Here is a 19,997-nt window from a genome sequence, read left to right as displayed (position 1 = left end):
TTATCTCTCAACACTCACGTTGATTCGCAAGCCCCGCCAATTGCAGTGAATACACAACGAAAAGGCAAACCATCTATACAAAAGCAAAGCGCTAATATAGTTGTTGATGATGCCGTGCTTTGTTCGTCTCTTTCGTGTGCTGAAGTAGAACGAACAATACAAAATAAAAATGATGTTGACAGTAGCAGCAGAGTATCTGATAATGTTGCCACTGGTGTTGTTTGTGCTTTCGAAGCAATGTCAAATAACATACCTCTCTCAGAGAATCTAAGCCAAGCTGTTAATGATGACCCAACACACAATTTGGGATTCACAGTGGTTGCTAATAAAAAAAAAGCGTAATCGTCCTATTATTGGTGAAAATGTAAATAATGAGCTGGATGTTATTGCTGTTAAAAAATGGATTCACGTTTCATCATTTAAGCCTCATGTTTCTGAAGACAACATAATTGAGTATGTAGAAAAGCATATTAAAATTAGTAAAGAACACCTTGTATGCTATAAGCTGGTAAAGAAGGACGCTGATGCTAGCCTTATTAAAAAGGTTAGTTTTAAGATTGGTGTCTCGCCTATTTATTATGATGAACTATTCAAGCCCTCTGTTTGGCCTTCGTCCGTTCGTGTGAGACCTTTCAAGTTTTTTCAAAAGCAACAACAGCCAGTGGAAAAAATCTAGCTAACCCCAGTGTAGCGGAATTTAAGTTGCTACATTTTTACTACCAAAATATGTCTGGAATGCGATCTAAAAGTAATGTTATCTTTAGTATAACTTCTGCCTGTGATTACGATGTTTTAATATTCGTTGAAACTTGGCTTAACACTGATTTCAATGATGCCGAATTTTTCGATTTGCATAATTATCATGTATTCCGAAAGGATAGAGATGCTGCGATAACTGGATGTTCCAAGGGTGGTGGTGTATTAATTGCCATTAAGCGGAAGTATTTTGCTGTTCAAATAGAATTGCCTAACTCGGACGCTGTATTAGATCAGCTTTGTGTACGAGTTGATGGGGTGTCTCCTATTGTTATCATTGTATCATATATTCCACCAAAAAGTTCAAACTTTCTCTACAATGCTCATGTACAGAATGTGTTAAATATTGAACAAAACTACCATTCTTGTGAACTTATAGTGTTCGGAGATTTTAATCTTAGTAATGTTCATTGGTCTGTGTTTGATGACTCTTACTATATTTGTCCAACTAATGTTAATTGCTTGTATGAAATTAATTTAATTGATTCATTCTTAAGTATTGATTTAGGTCAAATTAATTATTTTTTGAATGCGTTAAATCGTATTCTGGATTTAATTTTTATTAGTAAAAATTTAAATTATACAATTCAGAAGTGTAGTCATCCAATTACTAAGCCTGATTGTCACCATGTTGCATTAGAAATTTCTATTGAATACATAAATTTTTCTTCATTGAATTGTAATGAAAATGTGATTTTTGATTACAAGAATTGTGATTTTAATCTTTTAAATGAATGTATTTCAAGTTATGATTGGAATCAATTATTCGGATTTAAAACTGTTAATGAGTGCTATGTAGATTTTATTAATATTTTACAGTCGTGCCTTAAACCTCATAAACATACTGCTAGCTCAAAGATTCATAGATTACCATGGTACACACCTGGCTTAAAAAAGTTGAAAAATCTAAGAAACAAGTTCTATAAAAAGAGCAAATTCTCTGATAATGATAATATCAATCGTTTATATGAGCACTATTCACGTGAGTTTTCATTTTTAAATAAGTTTTTGTATAAACAATATCTTCTTGAATATCAAGATAAAATAAAGGTCAATCCAAAATCCTTTTGGCATTATATAAAGTCTAAAAAAGAGTCCAGTGATTACCCATCTTCTATGCACTATGATGATGTAACGGCAACATCTACATCAGATATAGTGTCCTTATTTGCAGAATTTTTTCAATCGAATTTTGTTAGTCCAAGCTCAAATTCATCGAATGAATTTTTAATTAGTGTGAAAGAGTGCGTTAATTTTGGATCTATAGAACTTTCAAATGATGATGTACTTGAAAGTATTAATGAAATGAAACTTTCTGAACGATTGGATCTTGATGGGCTGTCCGGGAAGATTTTGTGTAATCTGTCTGATTCTCTTTGTGTACCTTTGAGAATTATTTTCAATAAATCCCTAGATGAGGGTGTGTTTTTAGACCAGTGGAAGTTTGCTCTTATTACTCCCATATTCAAATCTGGTAGCAAATCTAATATTCGAAATTATAGGCCAATTGCCAAACTATGTAATATTGCAAAACTATTCGAACATATAATTTATAAAAAGATGTATTTTGCTTTTAAATCGTATATATCGGATAATCAGCATGGTTTTATTCATGGACGGTCTACGTTGACGAATTTATTAATTTTTTCTAATTTTTGTATTTCTTCATTTGAAGCTGGAAATCAAGTAAATACGATTTATTTAGACTTTGTGAAAGCTTTTGATAAGGTATCACACATTATATTGGCCAAAAAATTGTTAAAGATGGGTTTTCACTCAAATTTCTTGAAGTGGATTATTTCGTATCTTAATGGAAGAAAGTGTGTTGTATCGATTAATAGCTGTAAGTCAATGCCATATACAGTTATATCGGGTATGCCACAGGGTAGTATTCTTGGTCCGCTTCTCTTTAATTTGTTTATTAATGACATTTCTTCGTTTATCTCATACTCCCATTGCCTGCTATATGCAGATGATATGAAAATTTTTAAGAGCGTGAGATCTCATTTAGATGCAACTTTATTGCAGTTAGATCTCAAATCTATTGAACGTTGGTGCTCGTTGAATGATTTACATTTGAGCTCAGAAAAGAGTTATTACTTATGTTTTTCTAGACTGAGATGTCCCATATTTATGGAGTATTATATTAATAATAAACTGGTTAAAGAAGTTGATGAGAAATTGGATCTAGGCGTATTTTTTGACTCCAAATTGTCATTCAATAGACATATAGATTATATAATGCCTCAAGCGTATTCATCACTAGCTTTTGTTAAGCGTAACAGCCGGGAATTTAGTGACCCTTACGTGCGAAAAATATTATATTCTTGCTTCGTTAGATCAAAGTTAGAATATGCGCACTTGATTTGGAATCCTTCTAAGTGCTCACAAGTGAATAGAATTGAGAAATTGCAGCGTAAATTCGTAAAATTTGCTCTTATTTCTTTGAACTTCTGTTTACCTTTGCCGTCATACGAATCGAGATGTAAGCTTATTCATCTACCTACACTCATTAATCGCAGGCATATTCAGGCTATGTTATTTGTTTATAAAGTTATTTGTGGAATTATAGATTGTTCTTATATTCTTAATCTAATAAGTTTCAATGTACCATGTAGACGTTTAAGAAGAGTTGAAATGTTTAACATACCGATGCATAGAAACAATTATTGTATGAATGAACCAATTTTAAAGGCCTTAAGAGAATTTAATAGAATTAATTTGATCTGTGATCTCGATTTTAGTTATAATTTACAAAGATTTAAAAATATTTTAGATGTTATTTATTTTTAGCCAGTAGTCTGAAAGGATGTACTATTCCATAGACGAAATGAATAAATAAATAAATTTTTTATAGAAATAAAATTTTGACAAAATTTTCTATAGAAATAAAATGTTGACACAAAAATTTCTGTAGGTAAAATAAATATAGATATTTTGGTAAAATTTCCTATAGAAATAACATTTTGACAAAATTTTCTATGGAAATAAAATTTTGACAAAATTTTCTGTAGAATTAAAATTTTGACAAAAATTTTCTACAGAAAAAAAAAATTTAAATTTTCTATAAAAATAAAATTTTGTGAAAATTTTCTATAGAAGTAAAATTTTGATAAAATTCCCTATACAAATAACATTTTGACAAAGTTTTCTATAGAAATAACATTTTAACAAAATTTTCTATAGAAATAAAATTTTGACAAAATTTTCTATAGAAATAAAATTTCTGTTGTTGTTTTTGATTTCAGCTTAAAACCATGCATTGACTAAACTACAAGTGTAGCTTAACCAACAGAGGAAAATAATGTTTGTCAAATTTATTTGGGCAAAGCCCTGTAGACTGCAAGATGGTTGGATGGACGCACGTTTCGGAATTACCACATTCCTCATCAGCATACTCTACTTACAGCAAAACTATCGACCAATTATCAGAATAAATTCAGGAAATTTACTAAACTAATTGGTAGATAGTTTTGCTGCAAGTAGAGGATGCTGATGAAGAATGTGGTAGGTTAGGTTAGGTTAGGTGGCAGCCCGATGTATGAGGCTCACTTAGACTATTCAGTCCATTGTGATACCACATTGGTGAACTTCTCTCTTATCACTGAGTGTTGCCCGATTCCATGTTAAGCTCAATGACAAGGGACCTCCTTTTTATAGCCGAGTCCGAACGGCGTTCCACATTGCAGTGAAACCACTTAAAGAAGCTTTGAAACCCTCAGAAATGTCACCAGCATTACTGAGGTGGGATAATCCACCGCTGAAAAAACTATTTGGTGTTCGGTCGAAGCAGGAATCGAACTCACGACCTTGTGTATGCAAGGCGGGCATGCTAACCATTGCACCACGGTGTTGTAATTCCGAAACGTGCGTCCATCCAACAATCTTGCAGTCTATTGGGCTTTGCCCAAATAAATTTGACAAACATTCTTTTCCTCTGTTGGTTAAGCTACACTTGGATTTTAGTCATTGCATGGTTTTAAGCTGAAATCAAAAACAACAACAATGATTAAAGGAAAAAAACCAACAATAACAAAACAAAACGAATAAAATTTCGACAAAATTTTCTATAGAAATAAAATGTTCACACAAAAATTTCTATAGAAATAAAACTTTCTATAGCAATAAAATTTTGACAAAATATTCTATAGAAATTAAATTTTTGACAAAATTTTCTGTAGAATTAAAATTTTGACAAAATTTTCTATAGAAATAAAATTTTGACAAAAAATTTTTATTTAAATAAAATTTTGGAAAAGTTTCTATAGAAATAAAATTTTGGAAAAATTTTCTATAGAAATAAAATTTTGTAAAAATTTTCTATAGAAATAAAATTTTGTAAAAATTTTCTATAGAAATAAAATTTTGACAAAATTTTCTATAGAAATAATTTTTTGACAAAATTTTTTTATAAAAATAAAATTTTGTAAAAATTTTCTTTAAAAATCAAATATTGGCAAAATTTTCTATAGAAATAAAATTTTTCAAAAATTTTCTACAGAAATAAAAATTTGACAAAATTTTCTATAGAAATAAAAATTTGACAAAATTTTCTATAGAAATAAAATTTTGACAAAAGCTTCTATAGAAATAAAATTTTGACAAAATTTTCTATAGAAATAAAATTTTGACAAAATTTTCTATAAAAATAAAATTTTGACAAAATTTTCTATAGAAATAAAATGGTGACAAAATTTACTATAGAAATAAATTTTTGAAAAAATTTTCTTTCAATATTCGACATATGTATATAGGTATATGATCTTAAAATAAAATTAAAAAAATAAAATCGATTGTTCGAAAATGTTCAAATAAATTGTTATGGTGGTGGGCATTAAAATGGATCGATTCAGCCCATCTGCTAGTCTAACATTCTAGGAAACATAAAACGATCTCCGTAATTGGAAGTTGCTTTTCATTTATAGTCATAACGTACATTGATCTAATGAATAACGCAATGGAAACTAATTTGCGTAAAAACTTGTTTAGTTAAAAAATGTAAAGTGTTTTAAAAAATTTAGTTTATCCAGAGTCGGAGTCGAGCAAAATTTTTACGACTCCGACTCCACGACCCTGGAAATAACATTTTAACAAAATTTTCTATAGAAATAAAACTTTGACAAAATTTTCTATAGAAATAAAATTAAAAAAAAAAAAATTCTATAGAAACCAAATGTTAACACAAAAATGTTTATAGAAATAACATTTTGACACAAAAATTTCTATAGAAATAAAATTTTGATAAAATTATCTATAGCAATAAAATTTTGACAAAATTTTCTGTAGAATTAAAATTTTGACAAAATTTTCTGTAGAACTAAAATTTTGACAAAATTTTCTGTAGAACTAAAATTTTGACAAATAGTTTCTGTAGAAACTAAATTCTGTAAAATTTTGAAAAATTTTTCTATAGAAATAAAATTTTGGAAAAATAGAAATAAAATTTTGGAAATATTTTCTATAGAAATAAAATTTTGGAAAAATGTTCTATAGGAATAAAATTGTGGAAAAATGTTCTATAGAAATACAATTTTGACAAAATTTTCTACAGAAATAAAATTTTGACAAAATTTTCTACAGAAATAAAATTTTGACAAAATTTTCTATAGAAATAAAATTTTGACAAAATCTTCTATAGAAATAAAATTTGAACAAAACATTCGACAGAAAAAAAATTTTGATAAAAATTTCTAGAGAAATAAAATGTTGACAAATTTTTCTATAGAAACCAAACGATTTATATTATTTTTATTTATTTGCTTTACCATGCACACGACCACGAAAATCTCATATTCCAGAATGGGAACTTTAAGATCATAATACAATTAAATAAATATTATGTAATTACAAATGTAAGGCACCGGAGGTCAAATCTGGGGACCGGTTTATATGGGGGCTCTATATAATTATGGACCGATTTCGACAAATTCCTGCATGGTTGTTGAATACCATATACTAACATCACGTACCAAATTTCAACATACCATAAGGTCTCAAACACGCATGCAAAAATTGGTGGAAATCGGTCCATAATTATATATAGGCCCCATATAAACCGATCCCCAGATTTAACCTCCGGAGCCCCTTGGAAGATCAAATTCATCTGATTCAGTTGAAATTTGGTACATGGTGTTAATATATGGCCTCAAACACCCATGCAAAAATTGGCCGAAATCGGTCCATAATTATATAGGCCCCATATAAACCGATCCCCAGATTTGACGTCCGGAGCCCCTTGGAAAAGCAAAATTCATCCGATTCGGTTGAAATTTGCTACGTGATGTTAGAATATGGTATCCAACAACCATGCAGGAATTGGCTAATATCAGTCCATAATTATATATAACCCCCATATAAACCGATCTCCAGATTTGACCTCCGGTGCCTTTTGGAGAAGCAAAATTCATCCGATCTGGTTGAAATTTGGTACGTGGTGGTAGTATATGATATTTAACAACCATGCCAAAAGTGGTCCATATCAGTACATAATCATATATAGCCCCCATAGAAACCGATCCCGAGATTTGGTTTTGGAGCCTCTTGGAATTTCATCCGAGTCAGTTGAAATTTGGTACGTTGTGCTAGTATATGGCCGTTAACAACCATGCCTAACTAGGTCCATATCGGTCTATAGGTATATATAGCCCCCAGATAAATCGATCCCCAATCAATCAAAAATTGGTCCATATCAAGTTCATAATTGTTTATAGCCCCCATATAAGCGACCCCCATATTTCAATTCTGGCTCTCTGCGTATCGTGCAAAAAGTCCATATCGATTCGTAATTATTTGTAGACTTACCTATACATAACTTTTTTGTCTAATATATACCACGTATGGACTAACTCACAATTTAGAAAACGATGTTAAGAAGTTTTAAGATACCAACCCAAGTAATTCGGTTGTGGATGACAGTCTTTCATAGAAGTTTCTATGCAATTCATGGTGGAGGGTACATAAGATTCGGCCTGGCCGAACTTACGGTCGTATATACTTGTTTTTTTTCATACTAATTTCAGGAAATCCGCAACAAATGAATCCAAGGATTATAAATGTATGATGTTGACAGTTAAAAATAAAGGCATCATTGGAAAACCAAACAGCAACTAGTAACTAATTCATTAGCCAGGGAAAGAACAACAGCTAATAAGGCTAAAGAAATTAAGTTGTTAACACAACGGTAAGCTGTTAGTTTTAAAGAGTCACCAGCTTCACCACAGAAACCTTTAAAGTGAAAGTGTTCTCCGAATAGGTATTTACATTTGCTGCGCATAAACCCCATTTAAAACAAAAAACACTTTCTTTCATAGACTACACTTAGGACTTTCCTCCTAGTCAGTGTAAAATGAATTACATGAAGATGAGCTAAAAATGGATTCGTATTTCAGTTCGCAACACTGAATGCAATGAACACAGATGTTAGAAGTGAAGTTTATTATTTAAAAATTTACAACGAGTCCATACTCTAAGAGTAAGACGATCGTTGAGTGAAAAAGTTTTAAATTAAATAAAAGCAAAAGTTTTCCCCAAACAATAACAACAGTAACAAATCGAAATATGCGGGTAATACTAAAATCGTCAACATACGGCCATGGAAAATTAATGTGAAAGTGAAAATTCATTTTCCTCCAAGCTGCTAATGATTTCAAAAGTTTGTAATTTATGTTAATTATGGCGTATTTCAATTAAATCACTTTAACTTTGATTGTCCTTGCCCAATTCGCGTTAGCTTGGAAAACAAAATATTTACCTACTCTAGCTGTAGTAGATCAAGGATAACTAAAAGTTCATCAGTAAGGTATCAAAGAGTGAAAAGTTTGAATATTTCGATGTGTTACAAACACGGTTGACACACTTGGTAGAATTCTATCAAAAATAAAAGATTTTTTCTTGTTAGTTAGATTGGTAGAATTCTTGATGTTTTGTTAGCTTTTGCGAAACTTTTCTCTGCATGTTCGCGTAAATTTCTGCGAACCAATTACATGTTAACAAAAAAAATAATTCATGTCAAAATAAAACTAAAATCATTTACTAAAATTTTTATTTTATATATATATATCAATGTTTGTACTTATGTAATTTTTTCTCAGTATATACTCAGCAATAGATATTTATGTTGTCGCTCACTTGATTTGCAATGTTCTAAAACAAAAACATACTAACATTGTAAACATACATACACCTACTTACTTAAATATTTATTCCAAAGTAATGACAAACAAACTAGGTGAGCAACGAACATACAAACGTACTAACATATTTTGATCTTCACTACACTTCGGCCTCGGCGAGACCATCGGCTTTGTTTTTAACTTCAAAGCTTAGATTAAATATGTAAACATTTAAAGAATTTCAAACATTATGTTTTAATTTAACGAGGCCTAGGTGTAACTTACATGCATAAAAAATTCTAATGAGAGATTAGAGAAATTTTTCAATATTCCAATGAATTTTGAAATTGGGTATTGAGATCAGACTGAAAATTATTCTTCCCTTTTCTGTTTTTGGCTGCTGAACAATCCAGATCGTAAAATAACTGAACTAACCCATAAACTTTTTTTCAGCAATTTGTGTTGAAACATTTGAGTATATACTTTGTTACTTAAGTAATAAATTCTGTGCAAATACTCAGTGTTTGAAATATTCTTTTCTTTTCTTTGGGAATTTTAATCGTGAATAGGTTTTCTTTCTTTTCGAAGACAATTTCTTTAACATAAAAATTGGTGCCGAAACCCGGGAATTCGTCGAAAATAATTTTCTTTATCGAGTTTTCCATACCGCGTGTGAAATACAGTGAAATTGCTTTTTGTGCTCATCGGTCTTCAAAATAAATCTACAATTTTTTGTGCACGTGTTTAAATAACCAAAAAGGGCATGGATATTTTGATAAAAGAACAAAGAGATTTGTTGCAATTATTGATAAAATATGAAGGTACATTAAAGAATAAATCCAGAGATGAAAGAACCCATGGTTATTTAAATGCACTTGCTCAAAGAATTGATGATTTGTTTTCTAGATTTGAGGGGCAACATGACAAAATAGTGCGAGAAGCTCGCGAGACTTCATTAGATGTTCATGATGTACCGTATTTGGCCGATGATGTTTATTTTACCTTTTCTGATAAATTTTTGACGATAAAGGGCCAGATAATTGATTCGTTACCAGATAATTCGGTAAGCCAATCTCCAATGGCGAGCACTTTTGCTGCTCCAAATATTAGGTGTGAGACTAGCGTGCTTTCTGATTCAAGGCTTCCTAAGATTAATTTGCCCAAATTTTCAGGGGAATATATGGAATGGGTTCCATTTCGAGATATATATTGCTCCCTAGTACACAACAACGATTCTCTTAATAAAGTTCAGAAATTTTACTACTTGAAGGGCACATTGTCTGGAGAGGCAGCGAATCTTATTAAGGCCATATCGGCCACCGAAGCTAATTACGAATCAGCATGGCGGATGTTGGAGGCGCGTTACCATAACAGGCGTATATTGGTTGGGAGTCTCATATCGAAATTGTTTGCTATACCGAGGTCTGATGGAAGTTTTCAATCCATTAAATTGCTTTTGGATTCTGCCCAAGAATGTCTTTCATCGCTTGGTAATTTAGAAGTAGACACAGATAGTTGGGACCCAATACTATTACATTTGCTCATTCAGAAGTTGGATTTACAAACACGTAGGGATTGGGAAAATTCCCTTAACTCTAATACTGATTTACCTACTCGTTCTCAATTTTTTTCATTCCTCGAGAGGACATTTCGAACATTAGAGTCATTGGTTGATGAATTTCCCTCGAGTTCTAAGTCTAAATCTTTTAAAAATAACAAGGGGTTCACCCCTGCTAAGAAAACTTGTCATGTTAGCAAGATTTCTAAACAAAATTCTCCTGTTTGCATTTATTGTGAGAAAAATCATTGGTTATCAAAATGTTATACTTTTTTGGCTTTACCACTTTCGACCAAAAATGATTTTTTGATCAATAAGAAAGTGTGCCGCAATTGTTTAGTTACTGGTCACGAACCAATAAATTGTACATCACCTTTTCGGTGCATTTCATGCAAACAATTGCATCACACAATACTTCATCAGGATGAGCCTATAGATGCTGGTCAACAGTCTATTTCACCTTCCATTTCCTCGCCTAATTCTGGGCATAACACCATGACACGAGTTACATCCCATACCACACATTCGCTCCAATCAGTCGTTTTGTATACTATTCGATTAAAAGTGTTTACTTTTCGAGGAACGTTCACTTTACGTGCTCTTTTAGATCCAGGCTCACAGGGAAGCCTGATATCCGAGTCTGCGGTTCAATTGTTAGGATTGAAGAGGGCTAAAACTCATTCTAAGGTCATAGGTGTGGGCGATGGATGCGGAAATTTAGCAAGATATTCAGTGGATGTCGATCTCTATACTCGTGAGGATCGACTTGTATTGACTTGTACCGCTTTGGTCTTGTCTAACTTATCTTCGTATTCTCCTGATTTCTTTACTAAGCACATTTCTTTGCCTGAGATTGCTGTTGGTAATTTGGCAGATCCTCATTTCTATATGTCAGATCCAATAGATTTGATTCTTGGTTCCGACGTTTGTTCCCAAATCAAAATTCCTACGGAATCGTTTGTCCATGACAAAATGTTCTTTCAAAATACTCACTTTGGCTGGGTATTTTCGGGGTTAAGTGGTAGTATTTCTTCTCATAGAATCCATATACATTGTGCAAGCCTCGACGGTATTTTGCGATCATTTTGGGAACAAGAGGAAATACTTCCTAAAAGAGATTTGACAGATGAGGATTTGTCCTGTGAGAATTACTTTAGTAACTCGACGAAACAGGGAGAGAATGGTCGCTATATGGTAAATTTACCATTTAAATCGATTTTAAGGGACAATTCCGGTCCTACATTGCATAATAACATTATTAATGCATGCAGGAGGTTCCGTCAATTAGAATTATCTTTTTCGAGACGGCCGCAATTTGCGGACGATTATAAAAGATTCATGAGGGAATATGAATCCTTAGGGCACATGACAAAAATAGGACAGTACCCAGGTGGTGTTCGCTTGAATTCATATTTTTTACCTCATCATGGCGTTTTGAAAGAGACTAGCACTACCACCAAATTACGTGTTGTTTTTGATGGTAGTAGTCACCAATACGGTTATACTTCTCTTAATGAGGAACTTTGTAGTGGGCCTCCTCTACAAAATGATCTCCCTTCTATCATCACGAGATGGCGGAGGCATAAGATAGCATTTAGCGCGGACATTGAAAAAATGTTCCGACAAATTGACGTATGTCCTGACCATAGAAAATTTCAACAAATTTTATGGCGATATGAGCCTTTTGATGAAATTTCTATATATGAACTGAACACGGTTACCTACGGTACTACTAGCGCTCCTTATCTTGCCATTCGTGTCCTTCAGAAACTTGCGGAAGATTTTAAAATTGTTTTTCCAAAAGCTTCCCAAGTTTTAGTTTCTGATTCGTATGTTGACGATATTATTTCTGGGGCTGACAACATTGAAGACGCCAGACTTTTGAGGGACAATTTGAATGAGCTTTTGCGAAGGGGTGGCTGTAATCTACGCAAGTGGATCTCAAATTCCAACGATTTCTTGGAAAACATTTCTAAAGAGGATAGGGATCCATCCATTACATTAGGATTCGACCATGATAATGTGGTGAAAACGCTTGGTCTCCAATGGAATACACGGACCGATTCCTTTTCTTTTAATGTGAATCTTGATGATATCTCTCATTTCACCAAGCGACTTATATTGTCGGAGTCGGCTAGACTATATGACCCTCTTGGATGGTTGACGCCATCAACAGTTATAGCCAAGTCTCTTTTTAAGGCTCTTTGGGAAAATGGTTTAGATTGGGACACGGAGATTCCCACTGATATTAGAAATACCTGGCTTAAGTACAGGAATTCTTTGAAAACACTTGAGAATTTGAATATCCCACGATGGTTTAGTTGGTCACCCAATTGTTACATTGACCTTCATTGATTCTGTGATGCTTCGAATATTGCCTACGCAGCAGTTGTGTATTGCAGAATTGTTTCGGCTGGTAAAATATTTGTTAATATATTGCAAGCCAAGTCAAAGGTGACACCAATCAAAACGATATCAATACCCAGATTGGAACTTTGCGCTGCTAAATTGCTTGTCGATCTTACTAATAGTGTAAATCAATCCTTGAATGGATTTGGTATTCGGGACATATTTTATTGGAGTGATAGTTCTACAGTTCTTAGCTGGCTTCAAAAGCCACCTTCGACTTGGACTGTCTATGTTGCCAACCGAGTCTCACATATTCAGCACTATTCTAAACCTCGCCAGTGGAGATATGTACCATCGTCCTTGAATCCTGCAGACGGAGCTTCAAGAGGCGTTTTTCCTGATGAATTGATCAGGGATGAAACCTGGTGGTATGGTCCCAAATTTCTTTATGAATCTCAGTCATCTTGGCCAAGAAACCTTCCTTATCTTGGAACATCGGAAGAGGAGAGAACTAAAAAGTTATCTTCGCACAATTTGACTGCAAACATATATCCCGAAGTACTTTCTCGATTTTCGAGTATGCAAACTTTATTACGTACTTTATCATTGTGTTTCCGATTTATTTACAATTGCAAACATCCTACTTTAAAAATTACCGGTTCGCTAACGCTGGCTGAAATTAATACTACTCTTCATCGTATTATTAAAATCGTCCAGGTTATAGACTATCCTGACGAATTCAAACTTCTGCGTATCGGCAATACTTTGAAGGGAAGTTCCCTAATTAAGCTAATGCCCTTCATTGATAATGAAGGACTACTACGGGTAGGAGGTAGGTTGCAAAATTCTAGTTTTGCTTTTGACATGAAACACCCAATTATACTTTCGAAGCGAAACCCTTTATCATCACTTTTAATTCTCGATTCACACGAGAAAACTTTGCATGGTGGCATTACTTTAACAATGTCCTATGTGGGTCGTAAGTTTTGGATTATATCCGGTAACCAGCTGGCTAAAACGATTATTCATAAATGCATGAAATGTTTTAGATTTTCAGCGAAGACTTCACAACAAATCATGGGAAATTTGCCCGCTGTTCGTTTAAACGCTTCTCGGCCATTTAAGCATAGTGGAGTAGACTATGCTGGTCCAATAATGTTGAAAAATTCATCTCTTAGATCAACGATTATTTCTAAAGGCTACATTTGTGTATTTGTTTGCATGGTCACAAAAGCTTTGCACTTGGAAGCCGTTTCAGACCTCACTACAAATGCATTTATGGCAGCCTTTAGAAGATTTGTTTCTCGAAGGGGTACATGCACGGATATCTATTCAGATTGTGGTACTAATTTTGTGGGTGCGTCTAAGGAACTCAAAATACTCTTCAATAGGAGTTCAAAATCATTACCCGATGACCTTCGACACGCCCTTAGTTTAAATTGTACGAATTGGCATTTTATTCCACCAGCCTCTCCCAATTTTGGTGGTCTGTGGGAGGCTGGTGTCAAGTCTGTGAAGCATCACTTAAAACGGATAGTAAATGATAGGCTTTTGAATTTCGAAGAATTATCGACTCTTTTGTGCCAAATCGAAAGTTGTCTAAATTCTCGACCTTTATGCCCCCTCTCAGCAGATCCAACAGATTTTGAAGCCTTGACTCCAGCACATTTTCTTATAGGTGAGCCTACAAACTCTGTTCCAGAAGAGTCATTACTTGACACAAGTTCAAACCGTTTATCACGCTGGAAAAATATTGAAAAAATGAAACAACATTTCTGGAAAAGATGGCATAGTGAGTATATTAATCGCCTTCAAGCAAGACCAAAATGGCTTAAGGAAGAAAAAAATGCAAAAATCGGTGAACTCGTACTAATATCAGATGAAAGATGTGCTCCCGGACAGTGGTTACTTGGACGCATTGTTGACACTCATCCTGGACCTGATGGAAAAATAAGGGTGGTATCTGTTTCAACAAAAAATAAAATTACAAAAAGACCTCTTTCTAAATTATGTTTTCTTCCACAGCACAACTCTATATCGGATTCTAATAACTAGTTACTACCGCAGTAAATCACTTTGCCTTATTCAAACCATCATTTATCATAATGGAAATATAAAATCATCGTCACTTCTATCATCCATGCAGTTTGGTGGCCTGGGATGGAGCCTATCAATGAACGCTGTGAGTCGGAGCACAGCGGAGCAAATGCTCGACTAAAACACTCCCAACACGGCCATCCCACAGCTACATTATTTATCATTTTAAGAACATCCGTTCTTCGGGGCGAGCATGTTCGCGTAAATTTCTGCGAACCAATTACATGTTAACAAAAAAAATAATTCATGTCAAAATAAAACTAAAATCATTTACTAAAATTTTTATTTTATATATATATATCAATGTTTGTACTTATGTAATTTTTTCTCAGTATATACTCAGCAATAGATATTTATGTTGTCGCTCACTTGATTTGCAATGTTCTAAAACAAAAACATACTAACATTGTAAACATACATACACCTACTTACTTAAATATTTATTCCAAAGTAATGACAAACAAACTAGGTGAGCAACGAACATACAAACGTACTAACATATTTTGATCTTCACTACACTTCGGCCTCGGCGAGACCATCGGCTTTGTTTTTAACTTCAAAGCTTAGATTAAATATGTAAACATTTAAAGAATTTCAAACATTATGTTTTAATTTAACGAGGCCTAGGTGTAACTTACATGCATAAAAAATTCTAATGAGAGATTAGAGAAATTTTTCAATATTCCAATGAATTTTGAAATTGGGTATTGAGATCAGACTGAAAATTATTCTTCCCTTTTCTGTTTTTGGCTGCTGAACAATCCAGATCGTAAAATAACTGAACTAACCCATAAACTTTTTTTCAGCAATTTGTGTTGAAACATTTGAGTATATACTTTGTTACTTAAGTAATAAATTCTGTGCAAATACTCAGTGTTTGAAATATTCTTTTCTTTTCTTTGGGAATTTTAATCGTGAATAGGTTTTCTTTCTTTTCGAAGACAATTTCTTTAACACTGCAAATAAGAGGTACTTCAATTTTTTTATAGATATAAAATTTTGTATAGAAATAATGTTTGTAAAAATTTTGTATAGAAATAAAGTGTGGCACATTTTTTTTTTTTATAGAAATAAATTTAATTTATGGAAATATAATTTGGAAAAAGTTTTGACAATATTTTATATATTAGTAAAATTTTGGAAAAATTTTCTATAGAAATAAAATTTTGACCAAATTTTCTATAGAAATAACATTTTGGAAAAAAATTCTATATAAATAAAATTTTGACAAAATTTTATATAGAAATAAAATTTTGTAAAAACTATCTATAGAAATAAAATTTTGAAAATATTTTCTATAGAAATAAAAACAAAATATTTACCTACTCTAGCTGTAGTAGATCAAGGATAACTAAAAGTTCATCAGTAAGGTATCAAAGAGTGAAAAGTTTGAATATTTCGATGTGTTACAAACACGGTTGACACACTTGGTAGAATTCTATCAAAAATAAAAGATTTTTTCTTGTTAGTTAGATTGGTAGAATTCTTGATGTTTTGTTAGCTTTTGCGAAACTTTTCTCTGCAAATAAGAGGTACTTCAATTTTTTTATAGATATAAAATTTTGTATAGAAATAATGTTTGTAAAAATTTTGTATAGAAATAAAGTGTGGCACAATTTTTTTTTTATAGAAATAAATTTAATTTATAGAAATATAATTTGGAAAAAGTTTTGACAATATTTTATATATTAGTAAAATTTTGGAAAAATTTTCTATAGAAATAAAATTTTGACCAAATTTTCTATAGAAATAACATTTTGGAAAAAAATTCTATATAAATAAAATTTTGACAAAATTTTATATAGAAATAAAATTTTGTAAAAACTATCTATAGAAATAAAATTTTGACAAAATTTTCTAAAGAAATAAAAATTTAACAAAATTTTCTATAGAAATAAAATTTTGACAAAATTTTCTAAAGAAATAAAAATTTAACAAAATTTTCTATAGAAATAAATTTTTGACAAAATTTTTTAAAGAAATAAAATTTTGTCAAAATTTTCTATATAAATAAAATATTGACGAAATTTTATATAGAAATAAAAATTTGACAAAATTTTCTTTAGGAATAAAATTTTGACATAATTTTCTACAAAAATACAATTTTGACATAATTTTCTATACAAATAAAATTTCTAATTATTAATTTTGTTCGGCTTGAGGTCATAGAAACAATCGATTATTGATTTGTTTTAATATTTATTTCCAATATTTCGGTTAGTGCCACTAACCATCTTCTGGGATTTTGTATCTACATAAATTACAAAAATTAAATTACTTTTAATGTTCACAAATCACAATATTATTTTAGATATAATATATTGAAAATAACTAACGTGAGTTCGTGTGATGCTGTTCGTTCTGCAAGCCACCGTACACTAAGCTTCGTTTGTGTCGATGCTTGTTTATGATGTGTCGATACATTCTCGCGCATTCTTCCGTGTCTTTTTTGAAATTCATTCTCTTGTCAGGAGAGAGATCTATTATATTAAGCATCTCAAGAGTGTATCTACGCCTATGATTATTCTCTTGAGCAAGTATCTCGACGTCTGTGAAGTTGGGCTTGTGTCCTGTTGTTGCACAGTGAGCTGCAAGTGCTGTTTTTTGCTCTACTGATTTGTCTACAGCTTTAAGGTCTGATTTATGCGACGAAAGTCTTGTCTTAAGTTTGGTCATTGTAGTGCCAACATATGCCATTGGGCATATGTTGGACTTGTCTCCATTACATTTAATTTTGTACACTATGTTACTCCTGTCCTCATTCTTTATTTTTGACTTTGTGTTGCTGAATAATTCCTTTACTGTTCTCGATGTGCGTGAAGCAATTTGAATCTTGTCCTTGTTATATACGTCCGATTTGAAAAAACGCTCTGAGAATCCTTCAACGTAAGTCATGGGTTTGTATGACTTATCCTTATTATGGTCCGGCTCTTCAATAGTCTTAGTTTTAATGTTTTCGTCAAGTGTTTTATTTTTAACGCGATTTATTAGTCTGCTTATTATTCTATTTGGAAAATCGTTTGTGGTCAATATTTGTCTTATCTTTATTTCATTCTCCTTGTGGAATTCTGCATCACTTATCCTTAAGATTCGATCTATAAAATTGATTGCTGTCATATGGATTATACTTTTATTGTGTTTTGAATTATAATTTATTAGTCGTCCAGTTGCTGTTGGTTTTTGATACCAATTCAGCCTCAAACAATTATCATCTCTCAGTATGTTACAGTCTAAATATGGTAGCTTGTTATCCTTCTCTAACTCCATTGTAAATTGTATTTGGCTGTGGAATGAGTTTAATGCGCCAAGAGTACTTTCCACGTCGGTTTTCTTTACTATCGCAAATATGTCGTCCACATATTTTGACAAAATTTTCTATAGAAATAAAATTTTTACAAAATTTTCTATAGAAATGAAATTTTGACATAATTTTCTATAAAAAAAACAATTTTGACATAATTTTGTATAGAAATAAAATTTTTAATTTTGGTTTGAGTTCATCTTAAAACAATGCGTTGACTAAACTACAAGACTAGCTTAACCAACAGAGGAAAATTATGTTTGTCAAATTTATTTGGGATTATTTGAATTTTGTAGATTTGTGGTATTTTTTTTTTTTAATTTTGGTAGATTATTTTTGGCACGAGTGGCAACAGTGTTTATAAAGTTAAAACATAATGTGGCACAGTTAAAACATAATGTGTTAAAACATAAAGTTAAAACATAATGTGGCACAGGCTAATAAAATGATTAATCAATGATGTGAAGAGCACACTGTGGAAAGTAATGAAGACTGAAAAGTCGACTTTTTGAAATTTAGAAAAGTAAACAAATGGATCCCAATAGACCATCCATCTGTGAACACAATTTTGTAATCAAAGCAGGGAAAATTTCTTTCCTTCCAAAAGAAAGCCAAATTTGGCAAAATCTGGGTAATAGTTTGGTTGATATTACAGAAAATTAGCTTGTGCTAAATTTGAATACGTAGGGCCACATTTTTGGAAAATCGTGCGATACATATATAGGAGCTATATCTAAATCTGAACCGATTTCGATTAGTCTTTGCATATATAGGTAGTACTACAGAAGATAAGATCTAGCCAACTTTGACTAAGATCGATTAATAAATAAGGATTATATAGCCAAATTTGGGAAAATCGGGCGATACATATATATGGAAGCTTAATCTGAACCGAGTTATTATAGCCTGACCACTATGTAGTTTAGAGTAAAAAAATGCCAGATACCAATCTACACAAGCCAGACTATACATGTTTCATCACCGGCTAATTCGAATTTAGCCTTTAGGCTATGGAGCTTTTGATTAATTTTGGGTATTATTGCTAACTTTTTATGGAAATTACATACTCAAATTGTTCTTCCAAAATTGAACCATTTTTCACCACCCTAATTATATTATTATACCCTTCACCATAGGATTATCTTTGTCATTCCGTTCAAAATATTGGTCTTAGTTTTTGGGTCGTGGTGAAATTTTGAGTCGATCTAGCGATGTCCGTCCGTCTATTTAAATCACGCAAAATTCAGAACGAGACAAGCTATGGGCTTGAAACTTGGCACAAGTATTTGTTATTGATGTAGATCGGATGGAACTGCCAATGGGTCATATATGGCCACTATTAGGGATAGCCCTAATTTACATCTCAACTTGTATCACACTAGTTATATCTTCTTTTAGTTGATATTTAATATTTAGAAGATTAACCCGGTTTATTACTACAGAAATTTTTTCCATGCATATTTTTAGGCGGCAAAGGTATAGACTAGAGGTGTGCGCGTGACTCGAAATTCTCGTGACATGCGTGATTCACAAGTGAGTCGTGACCAAAATCCAAAACAAGTCTCGTGAATGTGTGTGAATAGGACTAAAATAAATATGTCGTGCGTGATAAATAAAATCGTTTCGTGAATGTGCGTGAATAAAATTTCTGCATAATCACGCTCACGAAAAAAATCAACATTTAATTCATACATCTTAACTGAAATTAATTTAGCTCTCGAACTATATTCTATTTTTGAATTTTGTTACCTTTGCAGATTTACGTTTGGAAAATGTCGTGAGGCTCGTGAATTTGTCGTAAATGACGAGAATCGTCATGAATCGT

The 19,997-nt window shown here is 32.1% G+C and overlaps 2 protein-coding genes across 2 annotated transcripts; both read left to right on the top strand.

The window, feature by feature from the left end:
• Positions 1 to 286: 286 nt before the first annotated feature.
• Positions 287 to 676, top strand: LOC142239962 (uncharacterized). The gene has a single exon (XM_075311693.1). It carries the CDS (start codon positions 287 to 289, stop codon positions 674 to 676), a length of 390 nt encoding a protein of 129 aa, XP_075167808.1.
• Positions 677 to 9,630: 8,954 nt separating this feature from the next.
• Positions 9,631 to 15,086, top strand: LOC142239961 (uncharacterized). The gene is made up of 3 exons (XM_075311692.1): positions 9,631 to 12,745; positions 12,812 to 14,730; positions 14,800 to 15,086. Exons 1-3 carry the CDS (start codon positions 9,631 to 9,633, stop codon positions 14,827 to 14,829), a joined length of 5,064 nt encoding a protein of 1,687 aa, XP_075167807.1. The 3' UTR covers positions 14,830 to 15,086.
• The last annotated feature ends 4,911 nt before the right edge of the window (positions 15,087 to 19,997 follow it).

Source organism: Haematobia irritans, chromosome 5 (genome assembly GCF_050003625.1).
Source record: "Haematobia irritans isolate KBUSLIRL chromosome 5, ASM5000362v1, whole genome shotgun sequence".
In the NCBI taxonomy this organism is placed as follows: domain Eukaryota; kingdom Metazoa; phylum Arthropoda; class Insecta; order Diptera; family Muscidae; genus Haematobia; species Haematobia irritans.
Note: the sequence above shows the minus strand (reverse complement) of the source record. Positions and strands in the feature narration are given on the sequence as shown.